The sequence below is a fragment of the Lucilia sericata genome, unplaced genomic scaffold, assembly GCF_015586225.1.
Source record: "Lucilia sericata isolate MDLA Ls3-8-SP2 unplaced genomic scaffold, ASM1558622v1 Contig001236F_arrow, whole genome shotgun sequence".
Classification (NCBI taxonomy): domain Eukaryota; kingdom Metazoa; phylum Arthropoda; class Insecta; order Diptera; family Calliphoridae; genus Lucilia; species Lucilia sericata.
The window spans coordinates 1-18,239 of NW_023995193.1; the positions used below are offsets into that span (position 1 = coordinate 1).

Here is an 18,239-nt window from a genome sequence, read left to right on the forward strand (position 1 = left end):
CTACTACTACTAACTACTAACTAACTAACTAACTAACTAACTAACTAACTAACTAACTACCTACTAACTAACTACTAACTAAACTAACTAACTAACTACTAACTAACTAACTAACTAACTAACTAACTAACTAACTACTAACTAACTAACTAACTAAACTAACTAACTAACTAACTAACTAACTAAACTAACTACTAACTAACTAACTAACTAAACTAACTAACTACTAACTAACTACTAACTAACTACTAACTAACTACTACTAACTAACTACTAACTAACTAACTAACTACTAACTAACGAACTAACTAACTAACTAACTAACTAACTAACTAACTAACTAACTAACTAACTACTAACTAACTAACTAACTAACTAACTAACTAACTAACTAACTACTAACTAACTAACTAAACTAACTAACTAACTAACTAACTAACTAACTAACTAACTAACTACTAACTAACTAACTAACTAACTACTAACTAACTAACTAACTAACTAACTAACTAACTAACTCACTACAGTTTTCTTATAAACAAATTTCTGAAATAAAAAACGCCAAAATTCCTTCAAAATGATAAATCTGTCTTATCTGGCAGCTATGAAAACAACTACGCCGACCAACATTAACCATCTTTGACGGCTGTGGTTAATAAACATTGGGGCGGCTCGGCTTCGAAACTAAAGTAGGCTGGTTAAATTTACAAGAATCGTTTTCAAAATGTAATTTTTGTCAGATTTTTCTTATTATTATGATAATATATTTAAAAGTAAATAATGCAATAAATAGATAAATTAAATCGAAAAATATATTTAAAAAAATTTAAGTGATTAAACCCGTATAAAATATATATTGACAATTAAGTTTAAAAATATTAATTTTTATACATATATTTTTTATTTTTAGGTTTTCTAACAAAAATTTGCAGTTAAAAATGTAAGTACATATGTATAATATTTAAAAAAAAAATATTTTCTAGTTGTTTTTTTTTTTCTTATGAATAAGGAGATTTTATTATGGAAAAATTTCTGCTCTAGGTACTATTTTTCTAGAAAATTCGCCGATTTTCTTTACTTTCGATATGTCTTTAAAAATATTGATCACATTTTTGAGTTTGTTAGGGCAATCTACTTTTTTCTGGAAAATGTTGTATATTCGATTGTTCGAAAATCGACTTTTTAGCCCCAAGTTTTTAATATCACAAAAAAATTAGTTATTATGCGGCTGCAGAGCAATACAAAGTAATGTTATGTTACTAACATAACATTTTAATGCAATAACATTAAGTTTTAACAGTTTTAGAAGCTCTGCTTGCTTAACTTCCGCCTCTTGAGCGGAAGTTACATTTAGCTTCCGCTTTATTAGCGGAAGTTATAGTTAACAGTAAGTAATTCTAAACTGTTTTCATTACAGTTTTAGAGCCATTCATTTAAATAAATGTAAACATTAACAGTTTTAGAAGGCTTTAAGGAAAAAATGTAAACATTAACAGTTTGAAAAGCATTACATTATAAAACTGTAAATATTGACAGTTTGAGAGCATTTGCTTTAGTTTGCAAAGTTTTTTCATTACAAATGGCGGTATGTGCTAAGAAAAATAATTGTATTTGAAGAAAAAGTGGAAAAATTAAGTTATAAATTAAAAAATTAAGTGATTAAGGAAAAAATTTTATAAACTAATAACAAAGTTATAAAAAAATATATTTAGTTTGTTATTTTTAAAAAGATTTATGGGTTTTTGCAGCAAAGCTTTCAGAGCAAGTGTTGACACTTTACAAATAAGTTAAAAAAAAGTTGAAATAAAAGTTTAATTATTAAAAAAATTAGTGATAAATGAAAAAATATTTATGAGCAACAAGTTTTTGGAGTATTTTAAAAAAAATAATTGTAAAATTTTAAGGAAACTAATAAGCAAAGTAAAGTATTAGCCAGGCCTTCTAAATTTTTTACAAAAAATTTAATAAATGATTAAATAATAAACAATTTTGTAATAATAAAGTTAATCATGTAATAATTAATATCTTGAAAGTATTTCGTAAATAAATAACTTTTAAATACATTAAATCCGGACGCAATGTATGAACAAAGAAATGATTTGCTCTCCGGCCAAAGAATCTTGGAATTGTGTAATTAGAATATAAAGTTTTGGTGGAAATTATTAACAATTTGGTGATAATTCTATAAAAACAAGTTGTGTAAGTAATTTATTTTTAAAAAGTACTAATACAATGGCACGTTTTAGCCCGGGCTAATAGGTATATCGCATAAATCTTTAAATAAAAGTTAAAAAGTAAAAAAATAACTACAACCTATGGCAACAAATAAAGTTAATTGTGTAAATATGTAACAATAAAGTTATCTCAACTTTTTCAAACACGTTAAAAATGAATGAATATCTATTGAATTGAATAAAGGAAGCAAAAGATTTGACCCGACCGGAGCATTTTGGAAAGTGCAAACTTTTTGCTAAAGAAAAGTGTTTTGCCACGACTGCTTTTCATTAAGCCAAATGCTTTAAATTTTCTTTAAATAACTTTTATTTACAAAAATCTCCATAAATTATCATTTCTACGCATTATGAGGCTTAGCATAAGCGGGAAAATTGAGTTTTAAACCATCTTTAGCCTCAAAGAAAGTATACGACAACGTAATAGTGTCCACATTTTCCAGTTTAGGATCTTTAACATACTCGGGATCAATATAAAAGAAAACCGGCATGTCCACCTAATAGACAACAACAAAACAAACATTAAACAAGGTAAGTCTTTTTTAATAAATTTCTTGAACAAACCTCTTCATGGGGATTTAATTGTTGCTCCTCAAAACAAAAACATTGTATTTTATTAAAATAAGCTCCGGCCTCAAAAGGTATAACATTATAGGTACTAATACCTATTACAGGTAGATCTGTAGGATTTTTAGCGGTATAAAAAGCCAAAGCAGTCTCGCCGGGAGCCACTTTTATTTCATATTGTTGGGGTTTAAAATTCCAACGCATAGAGGCTGCTAAATCAGCATTAAATCTAACTCTAATAATGCGATCCTCCACCTTTAACATACTTTCCACCTTCTCGGCATCATGACCTTGACTAGTAGTGCCACCATAACTATAGGCCTGGGAAGTTATGAAAAATCAAATAAATTTATAGTAAAATTACTTTTATAACAAAAAATTGATCTTACCTGACAAAACATTCTATATAAAGGTACGGCAGCATAACTTAAACCCACTATTAATACTCCTCCGGCGGTTACATAGTACAAAGTAGATCTTAAATTTTCTTTTGTGCCGACTCCGTAAAAGGATTACCTCGCGGTGGTTGTGTTGAGTACAATTTTGGTTGTTTTAAAGTTTTCAAAGACCTTAAACCGGTTGCGGCCAATTGTCTATAGAACTTAAACATTTTCTAACAAATTTATTTAGTAATTTTTTCTTAATATTTATACAAAAAAAACCATGGAGTTTTGTAACTTTCTTTCGTACGAGGAAAAAAACAACAATGTTTATATTTTTTGCCCAACAGCTGATCAGCTGTGCGGTTAAATTGAGGTTAGAACAGCTGAAGCAAAACAGATATGTTATATTTGTATGGCAGCAAGGGCTCTCAAACTGTAAATATTTGTTTTAGAAAAATTTTCAAACTTTAAGTCATAAAGGGTTGCCAAGAAACGCAGGAAAAGTGTAAACAAAAGCTGTAATTGCAGTTGCATACGATTTTTAGGGTGTTTCAGGTGTTTTAATAAAATATTATTGTAATTTCAAAGAAGATAAAATTAAATTATTTAACAAATAAAAGAAATTAATAGAATAAATAAGAGTAATTTTGAAATAATACAAAAAATGAACTAAAAACGTAAAATAATATTTTTTTTAACAAATTGACAAACTTTTGGTAATAACAACACCATTTCCCATGAAGATATAAAATAATATTTTGTAAAAAGTGTCAATTATAAAAAAATTATTGAAATAATACAAAAAGTGACTTCCTTTTATAAAAAAGTGTTTTGCCGTGAACATTTTCTATAGAAAATCGATTTGCCGTGATTTTTTCTTTAAAAATGTATTGACGTGATTCCTTTCTTTAGAAAGATGTGTATTGTCCTTAATTTTCCTTTAAGAACGTGATTGGCGTGACACAATTCTATAAAAATATCTTGCCGCGACTTTTTTCTATGAAAACTGTCTTGTTATGATCCTTTCTTATAGAAAATTATCTTACCGTGAATCTATTTTAAGGAAAATTTTCTTGTCGAAACTTTTTTCTGCTAAAAAGTGTCTTGCCATGATTCTCTTTTAAGGAAAAATATCTTGCCGTGACTATTTTCTATGGATAAGTGTCTTGCCGTGACTATTTTCTATGGAGAGGTTTTTTACATTGATTCTTTTCTATAGAAAAGTGTTTTGACGCTATTTTGCAGAGGATAAGAGTCTTGCCGCGACTCTTATCTATGGAAAGTGTTTATCGTTACTATTTTCTATGAAAAAGTCTCTTCTTTTGACTCTTTTCTTTGAAAAAGTGTCTTCTCGTGGCCGTGACTACTTTATATGAACAAGTTTCTTGCCGTGACTCTTTTCCATGGAAAAGCGTTTAACATAACTATTTTCTATGAAAAATTATCTTTCCGTGACTCTTTTATGAAAAAGTGTCTTCTTGTGACTCTTTTGTATGAAGAAGTGTCTTGCCGTGACCCTTTTCTCTGAAAATGTGTCTCGTCGTGACTCTTTTCTATAAAAAAGAGTCTTCTCGTGACTCTTTTCTATGAAAAAGTATCTCGCCGTGACTATATTCTATGGTAAAGCCTCTTGCCGCGTCACATTTCTAAAAAAAAAAATTGTTTGCCGTGACTATTTTCTATATAAAATGTCACGTTATGGCTATTTGCTATAGAATAGTGCTCTGCCATGTCACTTTGTGTTGCATTGACTCTCTTCTATAAGAAAATGTCAGGAAAAGTATCCTGCTGGGAGTTTTTTCTCGAAAAAACGTATTTATCGTGACCTTTTTCTGTAGAAAATTTCTTTTCTTCACAACTTTCTATAGAGAAATGCTCTGACAATACTATTTTCTATAGGGAAGTGCTCTGTCATCCCTCATTTCTTTGGAAAATGTCATCCCTCTTTTCTAAAGAAAAGTGTTTTGCCTTGGAAGAGTCCATGAAAAACTTTTTCTATGGAAAAGTGGCTTTTCTATAGAAAAGTGTCTAGATGTAACACTTTTCCGATGAAATATCTATAATTTAGACCACTGTAGAAACTTAATTTGATAAAAAATAAAAGAAAAAAATTAAAAATTTAAAAAAAAAATGGATGACAATGGTGATGATTTCGATAGTTTTTTCAATACCAAAAAAACTAAATCTTCAACTCAAACAAAAACCTCTAAAATCTCCTCCGATCCCATGGAAGATCTTTTTGGATTAACAGAAAAAACATCGAACCAGAGAAAACCTACAGCCAGCTCAAAAGCCATACGCGAAGAACCCGAAGACGATGATGATGATTTAGGATTCGATCCTAAAAAACCTAAAGCTTTAACAAAATCACAAAATTTATTTGATGATATATTAGCGCCTTTAGAAACAAAAAGACCACAAACTTCGGCAGGACCAAGTACCAGCAACAAACCCTCAATTTCGAGACAATCTACTGAAACCACTACAGATACCTCAAATATTTTTCAAGCACAAGCAGCAAGACCAAAAACATCTCAGGGACGAAGAACTTCTAATATGTCGGCAACACAAAATCCTGATCCTTTAGGTTTATTCACTAAAGAAAAAGAAACTTCTAAACCTTCTTCGAGAATATCATCGCCGAAGACACAAAAAAGAAGCAACACAGCTGATTGGTTGGGTTTGGCTAAGGATCCGGAAATAGAAACTGTCAAAGTGGAACCTAGAGCAGAGACACCTAAAACCAGCAAGTTACAGAAGGCTTCTTCTAAAGAAACAACTGAAATTTTAAAACTGCCGGAACCCACTGATAACCAGGAGGATTTTCAAACTGAGGTACAGCCAGAGGATCATGAAGAAATTAAACAAATGCCTCCCCAAACCCAAGACCACTTAATGTTAGATTCCACCAGCCAAAATATCATGTTAATGAATACTTTAAATCTGGAAGCTAAACAAAGTTTTTCGGCCTTAAAATATCAAGAGCAGCAGTTAATAATGGCCTCTCAAATGAAGCAACAGGAAAGAGTTTTAATGGATATGCAGCACAAACAGGACTCTCTATTGCAACAACAGGAACGACAATTTCAGGCTCTTTTCCAGCAACAAATGCAAAGACATCAGCAATTAGAGGATTTAATTAAACACCAACAGCAGCGTATTAATTCACACATACAACTTTTGATGAGCCAACCTCCCATGACACAATCTATGGAAGACTTTGAATTATTGGATAATAAACCTGTTCACGCTAGAAAAACTTATAGAGAAGATGAAGAGGAAAATGAAACAGAAACTACTCGCAGAGATTTGGAAAAAGAAAAACAAATGTCCTTTGATTTTATTCAACTTGAGTCGGACAATAAACGTTTGGAATTGGAAAATCTGAGATTGGAAGAGTTAATAGCCAATACAAAAAGCAACTATGAAAGAGAAATTGAGCTGCTGGAGAGATCTTACAAGTAAGTAGAACATTAGATCATTAACAAAATCTTTAGAGGAAACTATTAATAGAAGAGTATAGTTTTCTATAGAAGAGTGTCTAGACAAGAGACTTTTCTATAGAGGAGTGTTTAAAGGATGCACTTTTCTATAGTGAAGTGTACAGGAGAAACTTTTATATAGAAAAGTGTCTAGAGAAGACAATTTTCTATAGAAGGCATTCTAGAGAAGAGACGTTTCTATATAAGACTGTCAAGAAAATATACTTTACTATAGAATAGTATTATGAGCATTCTTCTATAGAAAAGTGTACAGAAAATACACTTTTCTATAAAATAGTCATCAGAAAAGAATACTTTTCTATAAAAGATTGTCTAGAGATGACACTTTTCTATAGAAAAGTGTCAGGTAAAGTCACTTGATTACAGAAGAGTATCAAGAGAAGACATTTTTCTATAAAGAGTGTCTACAGAAAACATTTTACTATAGAATAGTGTCAAGAGAAGACACTTTACTATAGAAGAGTGTCCAGAAAACACATTAATTTATAGAATAGTGTACAGAAATTGCCATTTCCTATAGAAAAGTGTCTAGAAAAGACTGTTGAAGATTGTCCAGGAAATACACTTTTCTATATGAATATAAGCGCTTAGAAAAGACACTTTTCTACTGAAGGGTGTCCAGAAAATATAATTTTGTATAGAATAGTATATAGTAGACGCTTTTCTATAGAAGAGTTTCTGGAGAAGTTACATATCTATTGAAGAGTGTCTGGAGAAGACACGCTTGTTTAGAAGAGAGTCCAGAGTCAACACTCAATGTATTATTCACCTTCTCCTTGTTGTCTTAATTTCCCTAGAAAACAAATTGAAGTCCTGGAGCAGCATCTTTCCAGTGTGGAGAAACGTTTGAAATCCGAATTAGAAGAAGTGCAAACTTATTTTCAAACCAAAATCGATGTGCTCGAACAAGAGAAAATCACACTCAAGAAAAATTACGAAGAAGAACTCTCCAATCTAAAACAAGATCATGAAGATGATCTACGCAAATTGCGTAAAAATCAGGAAGAAGATTTAGAAATGCTTAAAGAAGAACACAGACGCATGTTGGACAACATAAGACAAGCGAAAATGTTGGAATTCGCCGCTGTACAAGAAAATGGCTCTTACCTTGATTGTCTCAAAGTAGCTTCCAGTAATCTCAGTGATTTAACCGGAGGTCTTAATGAGCTCAAAGAAAATATGCAAAACAAAATGGAAATATTACAACTGGAACGTGAGAAAGCTTTAGAACAGCGTGAAAAGAAAATAGAGGATAGTGAGAGAAGACTTAAAATTACAGAAGAATCTAATGATTTAGAGAAACAAAGACTCATGGATTTGGTTAGTACTTTGGAATTGCAAATGTCTAAAATTTCTAAAGATTCTGCCGAAGAAAATTGGCAACTAAGACAAAAACTTGCCAGTATAGATGCCGAGAAAATGGCTTTCAATAAAGAGAAAGAATTTTTCCGCGAACAAATGCTTAGAGATGAGGAGAGAATTAAAGACTTAAAAGAACAGCAATTACTGGAGACCCAAAAACTGCAAGTACAGTTACAAGAGGAAAGAGCTCAACTTCAGGTGGAGAAATCTAAATTTGAATTGGAAAAACGTTTGCAAAGCAATACCGATGTGCAAAAGGAACGTATGGAAGTAGAGGCGGCCATGCAGGTGACTCAAGATGCTGCCCGTAAAGCCGATTTGGAAAGAGAGCGTTTTTATAAAATGCAAAGACAACTGGAGCAACAAAAACGTGATCTCAGTGATAAAGAACATGCTCTTAATGTCAGAGAAGAGGAGTTGCATCAAGAGCTCTTATCCTATCGCATGGCAGAGAGAGTGGCTCAAGAGTCTCAACAAAAAGCCAAAATGGCTGAACAATTCTACCAGAACAAACTGCAGTTGCTACAGCAGAGATCTAATGAAATTGCGGAAAAAGAAACAAATTTATCACAAGAACGTTTACTGCTCGCTCAAGATCGTATTGCTCTGCATGCTTTGAAAACTAAACTCTCACAACAACCTAAATGTTCTCTTTGTCAGTTGTCACAAAAGAATCAAGAGATTACACAATCTTTACAGGGTTCTACGCCTAATTTACCTAACGTTCCTAAGGAATTTACTTTGGCAAATGCTACTCCCCGAGATAATTATGATTTTTTGCATCAGACAAATGTAGTTGAACGTTTGTTGGACGCAAATATTGCAGATTCTTTAAGGAAAATGCAGACCACTTCAAATTTCGGTTTAGAATGGGAAAATCTTTTGGATGATGATCACAAAAAGATGGTACAAAATGATGATTATCAAATTTCGTGCGGAGCTAATGTGCCCAAGACAGAATTGTAACGGGAAACAGTATTATTTAACATTTTGTAATACATTTTTTTTAAATAAAATATGAATTAAATCCAAATTAGTTTGTTTTTTTTTTAAAAGGAATCAGACATAAGTAATTGTTATCAAGACAGGGCTCTTAAAAAAAGTGTCAAGCCACTGTTCTTTAGGGAAGCGTTTTGTCTATACATTGCTCTATAGAAAGATGTCTTGTGTAGAGCCTAAACATCCTTCTCTAGATGTGAGTCTTGTCTAAACAGCCTCCTCTAGGTATGAGTCTTGCCTAGACACCGTTCTTTAGAATAGTTTCATGTATAGACTCCATTTTCAGGAAAACTGTCTTGTCTAGACACTGTTTTCTAGAAAACTATATTCTCTTGACAATGTTCTCCAGGAAAGTATATTGTCTAGGCATTGTTCTTTATAAAAGGGTTTTGTCTATAAACTGCTCTGTAGAAATATATCTTGTGTGGATCGTAAACACTATTCTCTAGGTATGTGTCTTGTCCCGTCTCCTCTAGAAATAAGTCTTTTTTCTAGAACACTGCCTTGTCTAGACACTGTTCTCTAGGAAATTATCTTCTCTAGACAATCTTCTCTATAAAAGGGTCTAGTTTAGCAACTGTTCTCTAGAAAACTGTTCTATAGAGGGATGCCTTGTCTAGAATATAAACCGTTCTTTAGATTTAAGTCTTATCTATAAGTCCGTTTTCTATGAAAGTCTCTAGAAAAATACTTGTTCTCTACCTACGTTTGGGTTAAGTGCGGATTTAGCAGGAAGACTGAGTGGTCATTTGGACCATAGTTTGTCTTTAGGATGTCTTTTAGCGTGCCTTGTTACTTGGGAAATTCACGATTTAACTGGGAAGTCCATTCGTTACTTCTAAGACATTTGATAAGATTTCTTAGTGTCCCATCCTTGAGAAAGTTAAGATCAGGAAACAGGCTGCGATATTGTCTAGCGGGTAAATCACAGTCCATTTCCGTGATGGACTGGATAAGAACATTGATTATAGTCGACCATTAAGATATGTGATTTTTAAGTCGCCCATTCTTTGATCGTTTTTGACGCCTCAGCAGGGGAATATGAAAGTGTTATGTCCCAGGACGATGCGTTAGTTGGGCATTCATTGGCATTTTTCGTTTCTCTCAAGGCCTTCTTGAATCCTAATTAATTTGACAGAATGTCGTGTAAGTTGGAATTGGCAGTGATTGCAATTGAGTAAGAATTTTGACCTTATAACAAACGATGTGTGATCGTTAAGAGATGCAAAACTGTCTATATATGTATATGTTAATGGTCAACATATCGCATCAGCCGTTTCTCGAAGATAGTTTTCGTATTGTCCATTTTGGGACTGAAAGTGAAAGTAATTGAGAAATCATTTTGAACTTATTTGGTATGAGACGGGATTCTTAAGCGGTGCAACACTGAGTACGTAAACGTTGATGGTCAACGTCTTGAAATGTAGTTCTCGGATGTTTCTAGCGGCCGCATCGATGGATCAGCCTGAAAAAGAGTGCAGACATTAGGTAATCTGCTGTAGTTCAAGATGTTAAGCTCATGGGAGAAAACTCCCGAGCTAGTACCTGAAACTGAAGTTTAACCGTCCATGTAAACTGTCGTTTCCAGGGACAGTGTTTATAGTCCAGTTTTATCTTGTTGGCATTCCGATTCAAAAGGTCCTATAACTTGGTGTGTTGAAATTGGTCTTCTTCCTTTTTTCTCTACCTTTAATTTAAGTTAATTTAAAATAAAGTTTTTCTTTTTCTTTCATTTAGAAGTTTTTCCAATTTCCCTCAAGTCCTTTACAACCCTTATTTGCCGCACAACTTCTAAATGTCCTTTTAAATACTTTATTTATATTCTAATACCAACAAAAAAAGAAACAAACACAAACCTGAAATAGAAAATTGATGTATTACTCACTTTGTTATGCATAAATTTTATGGATTACAATCCAAAAAGAAGCCTGTTATGGAAAAAGTTTTCTCAAAACAGGAAAATATGATTGATAAGCCAAACCACATTTCTGTATATAAAATTTCTATTGAAACTACTATATTTAAAAACCGATTAAGCCTTATGCAGCGAGGGAAATACTGGGTGGAAAATTATTAAAAAAACACAATAGATTATTGATTTTATGATAATTGCAAAATAATGAAAATAACAGATGAGAAAATGATGAGAACAAGAAAATATAGGAATATTGAAAAATTAATTTAAAACTGGGTGTTACACCCGTATGATGAATGGATTTTTATAGAAAGGGAACATGTGCAGCTAGGAGTTTTTAATTAATTTTCAAGGATTTGTATAAATTTAAAGACATAGGGGCCCTAATGACTTTAGATTTCTTTTAACTTTTTAGCTTTATGTACAGTTATTTCCCTTTCCTCAAAAGGTTCTGTTTTATTTCCCTCTTGTTTTCTTTTTTTGAGGTTACCCATTGTTATTTTAATTTAAAGTCATTATTATTTACCTTTCCCCTTCCCGCGATTTGTTCTTAAAATCTCAAAAAACAATTAACCGCCAAACAAATAATGGTTTTAAATACAAATTAAAATAAATAATTAAAAAAATTAATTCAAAGAAATGCGACAAAATTTTATTTAATTTTGTTGCCTTGTTGACTTTTTCTTGTGTTTAATATGTATGTTGCCGTTCGTTTTCCTAAGAACCTAGTGTAAACAGTGTGTTGGCAGTTGTTACAATAAAACCGGCAGCAGCAGTCAGCTTCTGTTAATGTTTGAAAATTTCTTACTGCTGATTATTTTGTTAGTTTTGGTTGGGTTGTATGCCCAACTTATTGAGAGAGTTACATGCAAGATAAATATTTATTTAGATTTTGTTATGACAGGAACTGAAATTAGTATGTTTCTTGAATTTTCCGAATAAAATTGTAATAATAGAAAATTTACTTGGAAATTAAAAAATTAAATTAAATAATGTTTACTAAAACCATCCTGGATTATGTAAAGAAAAGGCCAAAAGAAACTGGTTGAAGATTAAAATATTAGGAATAGAAATAGTAAGGAAGATTCCACTTATTTATTACGTTCAGCAATATGAACGTTTCTAGTTTTGTATTTATTATTAGTTGATCGCTATTGTCTCATGATTGGTTAAAAATATAACTCGCGAACTTTGCTTGTGAGAAGGTTGTTCAGTGGAGAGAAGTTTCAAGTCTCTCAAATTGTTTCCTATGTACTTTTGTTGTCGAACAGAGGTCTCTTAAAAGTTGATCTCTTACATCCTTAACATTTAGGACTCGTCCCAACAACAAAATTACAATGGTAAAACCCGAAGTTGTATGTTTGGGGTAAAAAGGACTCTACTCACGAAAATATCTCTTCGATTCTTTTTGCTTACGATACAGTTTTTATATGAAGACATAGTTTTACATCTCTTGAAGTGTAGACGTTTGATGTCTAGAAGAGGTCTCTTTGAGCCAAAAGATTATATCTTATATATTTTTCTCTTACTAATCTTTTCTCAACACAAAATCCATCTAGTAAACCCGAAATTTCTTCAAACCAACCGCGTACTTTCGGTTGGTAGAGGTAGTATAGAAATAGGTCCAAATCAGAAGTACAGCTTTATATAACGGGATTCATCATAGGTGGCGTATATTTTTAACGTAGTTTTTTCTTTGTTGGAGTCACTACTCCATGAAGATTGTTGTCAAACTCAACAAAATCTTGTGAAACCACTTAAGCAGCAATGTCGTAACGATGGAGAGCAACATATTCATATAAATGCTGGAAAATTTGTAATGATCTTCATTTGATAGGGTCCAAAATGAGCCTGCTGAAATCCGATTAAAACATTGCTGAGAACCCGTATCGCATGCAACTGATTCATTTGAAGGGAGCTTAGTCGAAAGACTCCCATATTTGAAGGCGTATTATTCCATCATGACAAAGGTCGATCACATATTTTAATATCTGTTAAAAACTATTTAGAAAGAAGTGTTTAGGAAGTTTTGTTTTACCCTTAGGTCCAGAATTTATCACAGAAAAATCTTTCTGGGATACGCTTCACATTAGAATAGGATATACGAAATTTTCTTAATTCATTATTGGCCTCAAAAGATTGCCGCGGAATTCATATGTGGGAAAGTGGGGACAAGGTTGCGTGTGTTTCTTGTACACCCAATAATAAAATTTTTTTCCTCGATATGTTACAGATTATGTTACAAGGTCTCAAACTTGCAGCATTGGTCGTCTTATATATAACACCACGATTTTGATTTGTAGGAAGTATGGGTAAAACCTATACTATATCAAAAAAAGGACTTTGAAAAGAATGAGAAAAGATCTGAAAAGTTTGTTATTAATAAGAACTTCAAACTTTCTAGAATCCCCTAACCAGAATTCTTCTGGCACGTTTTTCATTTGTTGAGATCTGGTTATATGAAGGTTCTGGAGAAATCCTGGAATATTCATAGAATATTCAAGTCTATAATTTTGATCTTCCGTACGAAAGCCTTTAACTTTTAAAATAAGTTTGTATTTTATTAAGGGAATTATTAAGTTCATGGTCTTCGTGCTTAAAACTTTGTCCAAGCTTTAAAAGGTGAGTTTTGTAATTCCCAATCAGTTTAAAGAAATTCCAAACAAAATGCCGCAATTGCAAATGTCTTTGTGTGTATATGTTCAACTTTTTTCCTTTGTTCATATTTGTATGGTGTATATGTAAAACAGACGAATATTCCAAATGTGGGCTATACGAATGCTTCTAATAGAAAAGGGTTTTAATGGTTTGTCTGTTTATTATTATGTCGTATTTACTTAATGATTTCCTCAACCACAATACTCTTAATGAAAATGAAAAGTTATTTGTTGATATAGTAAAGTAATCCAAAAACTTTAACAAATATTATTTTTAATGTTTCATTATATACATAACTATTGTTTACTATAAATACGTGAAATCCTAATGTATGAGAGGGGAGAGCAGGGGTAGATAATAAAAGACATTAATAGAAAAACGTAAGTACACTTAAAGTACAAAAGGGGTACAGTAAGGAAGAAGACATTCCAAAAAGCCTACAAGGTAATGTTGAACAGGATCATAATGTAAAATATGTTTAAATATTAGTTGGATCTATGCTGCTCTAAAGCATCTAGTGAAGAGTTTGAAGAACCAATTGAAATATGTATAAAATCTTGTTAATGTTAAAGGATGAGTAAGTGTTTCGGACACTTGTTACTCACAGTCAGTCGAAATCTTGATTCATTTTAATGTATACAATGTCTAGTATATCTTTTTATGTTACCAAAGCTTCAACAAGCCCAAAACTACTCACTATTCTTTCTCCTGCAGTAAACATAATCCCAAAATTCATAAGAAACTAACCTTAAGTAAATAATCAATTTGGTTTTCAGGATTTCATAATCCTCAAAATGAATAAAAACAAAATATAAGTAACAAAACAAAGAGACCAGATGAAAAAACAATAAAAATAATAATAAAGAAAAGGCAACATTTTAATGAATGAGTATGGGGAATAAAGGAGGAAAAAAATCAAGGAAACAACAATAAAACAAACATTAAAACACTACACAGGTGTAAAACTAATGTTTATACATATAAGTTTGCTGCTACTGACTGATGCTGTAAACAAATAGTGAGTGAGAAGGATTCAAATCAAAAAAAGGATATGTATACACATATATAGATTAAAATGAATATACCCTAACGGTAGCTGAAAAAATGGGAACAAAGAACCCATATGAATTAAATCCCTTTAAAAAGAACATTTTTTTCGGCTTTCAGAAGGTGTAAGAAAGAAATGTGTGGGAAGTATGGGATTTAAAATTTTTTGTTATGCACAATTTTATTTAAATATTTTGGAATATTTTTTGTTGTTGTTTCAGTTTGTATAGATTTGTGTATATGAATGTGTGTTTGATTATTTGGTTTTTGCTTTTATTTAATTTTCCTGGTAATCCCTTGTCAGAAACATTGTCGTTTGACACCTTGTCAATTGTTTAGATTAAATCCATCATCAACAAGTAAGAATAAAAAGATTTTCACAGGATTATTACAAATTTAATTAAAATATAACAAATATATCTATGAATGTTGTTAAGGATTAAAAGGAAGAAAGAGTGCCAGTAGTTATTAAAACTAACTACTACGTAATAAAAATTAATATAAAGAAAGAATAGAGGAATTATATAGACCAATTTTTTTATTTTTTAATTTTTATACTAGCGAAACTTGTAGTCCTCATTAAACTAAGTACCTTTATTTAAATTTATTTATAAACAATTTGCTTTAACATCTATTTTAAGTTTAGTTTTAATTCTAAGCTATTTATTATAGTTGTTTTTTTCGTAACAATAAGTTTTTACCTCATATCTCTACTTTTTTAACTCTTTACTGTGTTACCCTTGAGTTTACTTCAGTTTTCCTTGTGTATATGTGTTTTTTTTTTGTCATTTAACAGAAAAACTTTCTTTTACCAGTGCATTTACACCTTATAATAAATCAACTTACAATAAATTTTTAGTGCTTTATTTTAAACAAAAACATCATACAAAGTTATGAATATTTAATAATACAAAATAAAATTATATAAACAGGAACAAGCAGAAATGAAAGTTTTCTATAAACAAAACCGAATATGATATGCCCTACATCACCAGCACCACAATGGTGCAGTAAAATGAAATAAAAAGAAAAAAGTAATGAAAGATTTCAATACATAATAGCTGAGTATATTTGTAAAAGAATAAACACTATTTGTTAGGACGATTTACAAAACAAGATTATTTGCTGGGCTCAGAAGTGTCTGTCTGTATGTTTATGGTTCATTCATTTAAACAAATTTGACAACTAAACCATATACGATTGTTGTTTTCTTTGTTTCTAAAGAAAGTTTGCTCAAAAAAGTTGTCATCCTATACGCTTGAGTTAATGCTGACCATGTTAGGTTAGTCCTATATAGAATACTCTGTAGCATGACCTTTATGTTGATGGCTGAAAGATAGTTTCAGCAGAAATTTGTGCACTGTTAAGTCAACTTAAAAGCTTTAAGACATTAACTTCGAGAGTCCACAGTCACTCCTCTGCGGGGTATATGTTGTCTCGACAAGAACACTGAACTTATCCCGAAATATAGATTTCACTATGCATCAGTCTTTTAACCAACATTCTCTCACATAGCCATCCGAAACTCTGCCCTTTGGGCTCCCTGGTTTGACCCTAGGTCAAATTCCAAGGAAAGCCTGAATATCTGCCCTGTGGGCTACCGGTTCCAATGGTAGCAGATTATATGGCTCCCTGGTTAGACCCAAGGTCAAATTCCAAGGAAAGGTCGAGGAAACATTTGTCACCACTTGTTTATAATCCCGATAGACTAAAGGTACTAGTAGCACATCTTTTCCCTCAGATTGCCATCACACCAAGATGATGGCAGATTATCAAGGTATCATGCCCTTGAAGGAGGTCTAATAAGACTATCTTGGCTATGGCCTAATTTTCTTTTTGCATTGAGAGAATGATTCTGTTGAGAAGAATTCAAGTCCATTGATTGCGTTCAAGTATATTGCCCCTCTTTTTGATATTTAATTGATGAAAAACTTGTCTGAGATATTGCTCATGATATCTGAACAGAGTATTGATATAGGTCTACGTTTTTTGCAAGACTATCGAGTGACAACGTGCTCTATGGCTATACTAGCCAGCCTAGATTATATGCCATCTTACTCTCAATGAAGAACTCTAGTTGGCCTTCATAAGTAGGGCCAGATCTTCAATTTTGCTGTAGATAGTCTATGTAGATCTATTGTACGGTTCAAACTTTATATGAGTGTGTATTTGTGTTTTTGTTAGCATTTGAATATTTTAAATAAAACAACTTAATTTATAACAAAAGTTTTACCTGAGAACAATCTATCTCATTTTCATTTATTATACGACAATTTTTATTTAAACTTAAACACACACACACTCTCTCATACATCCTTGAGTAAGTAGAAAATTTAACACATATACATATGGAAAAACTATTGCATAACATTGATAACACTTCTGGTTTGTCTAAAAGTCCTTATTTTATCTCACCCTTTGGGCTTGCTATTCCACCCCTTTTGTTTCTAGCATAAGTTGTAGACCAAGTTTATATTGTAAGGAGTGTATAATATTTACACAATCTTTATATTACACCAAAAAATTATTACAAAAAAAAAAGAAAAATTTACTTAAATAAAAATTTGTGCCAGACATTATTTAACATGTGTAGGAATAAGAAAAAGTTATGATTTTTCAAGTTATAACACTGAACATTTGGTGGGCTGGAGAATAGGGGACATGTTTTCCACTAGGTTTGAAAGAGTAAGGTGTGCTCAAATATTAAGCCTGCTACTTGTTTATATACTTCAGAATTTCAAGTTAAATATTACTTTTAGTTTTGTATTTTAGTGTTGAAATTTCTCACATAAATCATAAGTTCCTTCTTCAGGCTGTTGGTAGTCTTGTCATTGGTATTACTGGCAGGGGTTGTGTTTTGTATAAGGCTTTTGAAAAGCTTAAGATTCTTTTTTTATTTTTTAGACACTTTAAAGCTTTTTTGGAGGCGAAGATTTTGTTATAAAAGATTTTTTAATTTAAATAAAAATATTTTTACTTAAATTTAGTTCAGCTTGTCAATTCTTATGTTTTTCATAATCTTTTATTAATGCATAATAAAACTAATAACAATGGAAAACATTAACAATGTAATTTTCTACTCAATTGACAAAAATAGCCCTTCACGCCAGCAAATATAAAAAACGTTTCCTTTTAAAAAAAAATTTCAAAAATTGACAAGTTAAAAACCTGTCAACAGCACCACTAAACATTAATCAAATTTAACGCTTAAATGTTTTTACAGTTTTAAACATTATTGTTGAAAAAAATTAAACAATAAATAATACCAAGAACAAAAAATTAAAATCACAATATCTCTCGTCCCTATATAACAGTATTTTCCCCAATTGCGGCGGGAGGAAGCCAAGGGCTTTAATTTGCCAAAAACAGATTTATTTATTTTCATATAGTTTTTTGTTTACCAGAGACGAAAAATATTGTAAGTGTAACCAACAGATACGGGTGACGGCGATGATGATAAACAATATTAGTGACAATTGGCTTGATGAAAGGCTAAACACTCATTCAGTCAAAAAACAAAATTTTCATCAATCACTGTCACCTCGCGAAGAGTTAGACAGATGGATGGAATTAA

At 31.4% G+C, this 18,239-nt stretch overlaps 2 protein-coding genes across 2 annotated transcripts; one reads left to right on the forward strand and one right to left on the reverse strand.

Moving 5' to 3' along the window:
* Window positions 1–2,521: 2,521 nt before the first annotated feature.
* On the reverse strand, window positions 2,522–3,513 carry LOC119610580 (cytochrome c oxidase assembly protein COX11, mitochondrial-like). Its single transcript, XM_037965862.1, is given in 4 exon segments — window positions 2,522–2,728; window positions 2,796–3,119; window positions 3,188–3,285; window positions 3,288–3,513. Coding segments are annotated over 4 exon segments (699 nt in total). The 5' UTR covers window positions 3,409–3,513; the 3' UTR covers window positions 2,522–2,572.
* A 1,779-nt stretch (window positions 3,514–5,292) lies between these two features.
* LOC119610579 (trichohyalin-like) lies at window positions 5,293–9,012 on the forward strand. The gene is made up of 2 exons (XM_037965861.1): window positions 5,293–6,642; window positions 7,482–9,012. Exons 1-2 carry the CDS (start codon window positions 5,312–5,314, stop codon window positions 9,010–9,012), a joined length of 2,862 nt encoding a protein of 953 aa, XP_037821789.1. The 5' UTR covers window positions 5,293–5,311.
* The last annotated feature ends 9,227 nt before the right edge of the window (window positions 9,013–18,239 follow it).

What these genes read in the sequence shown, in the direction of transcription:
- LOC119610579 (XM_037965861.1), top strand. Translation starts at nt 5,312, where the DNA reads ATGGATGACAATGGTGATGATTTCGATAGTTTTTTCAATACCAAAAAA. An exon ending in CTGCTGGAGAGATCTTACAA is followed by an intron (nt 6,643 to 7,481) that starts GTAAGTAGAACA and finishes TAATTTCCCTAG; the next exon opens with AAAACAAATTGAAGTCCTGG.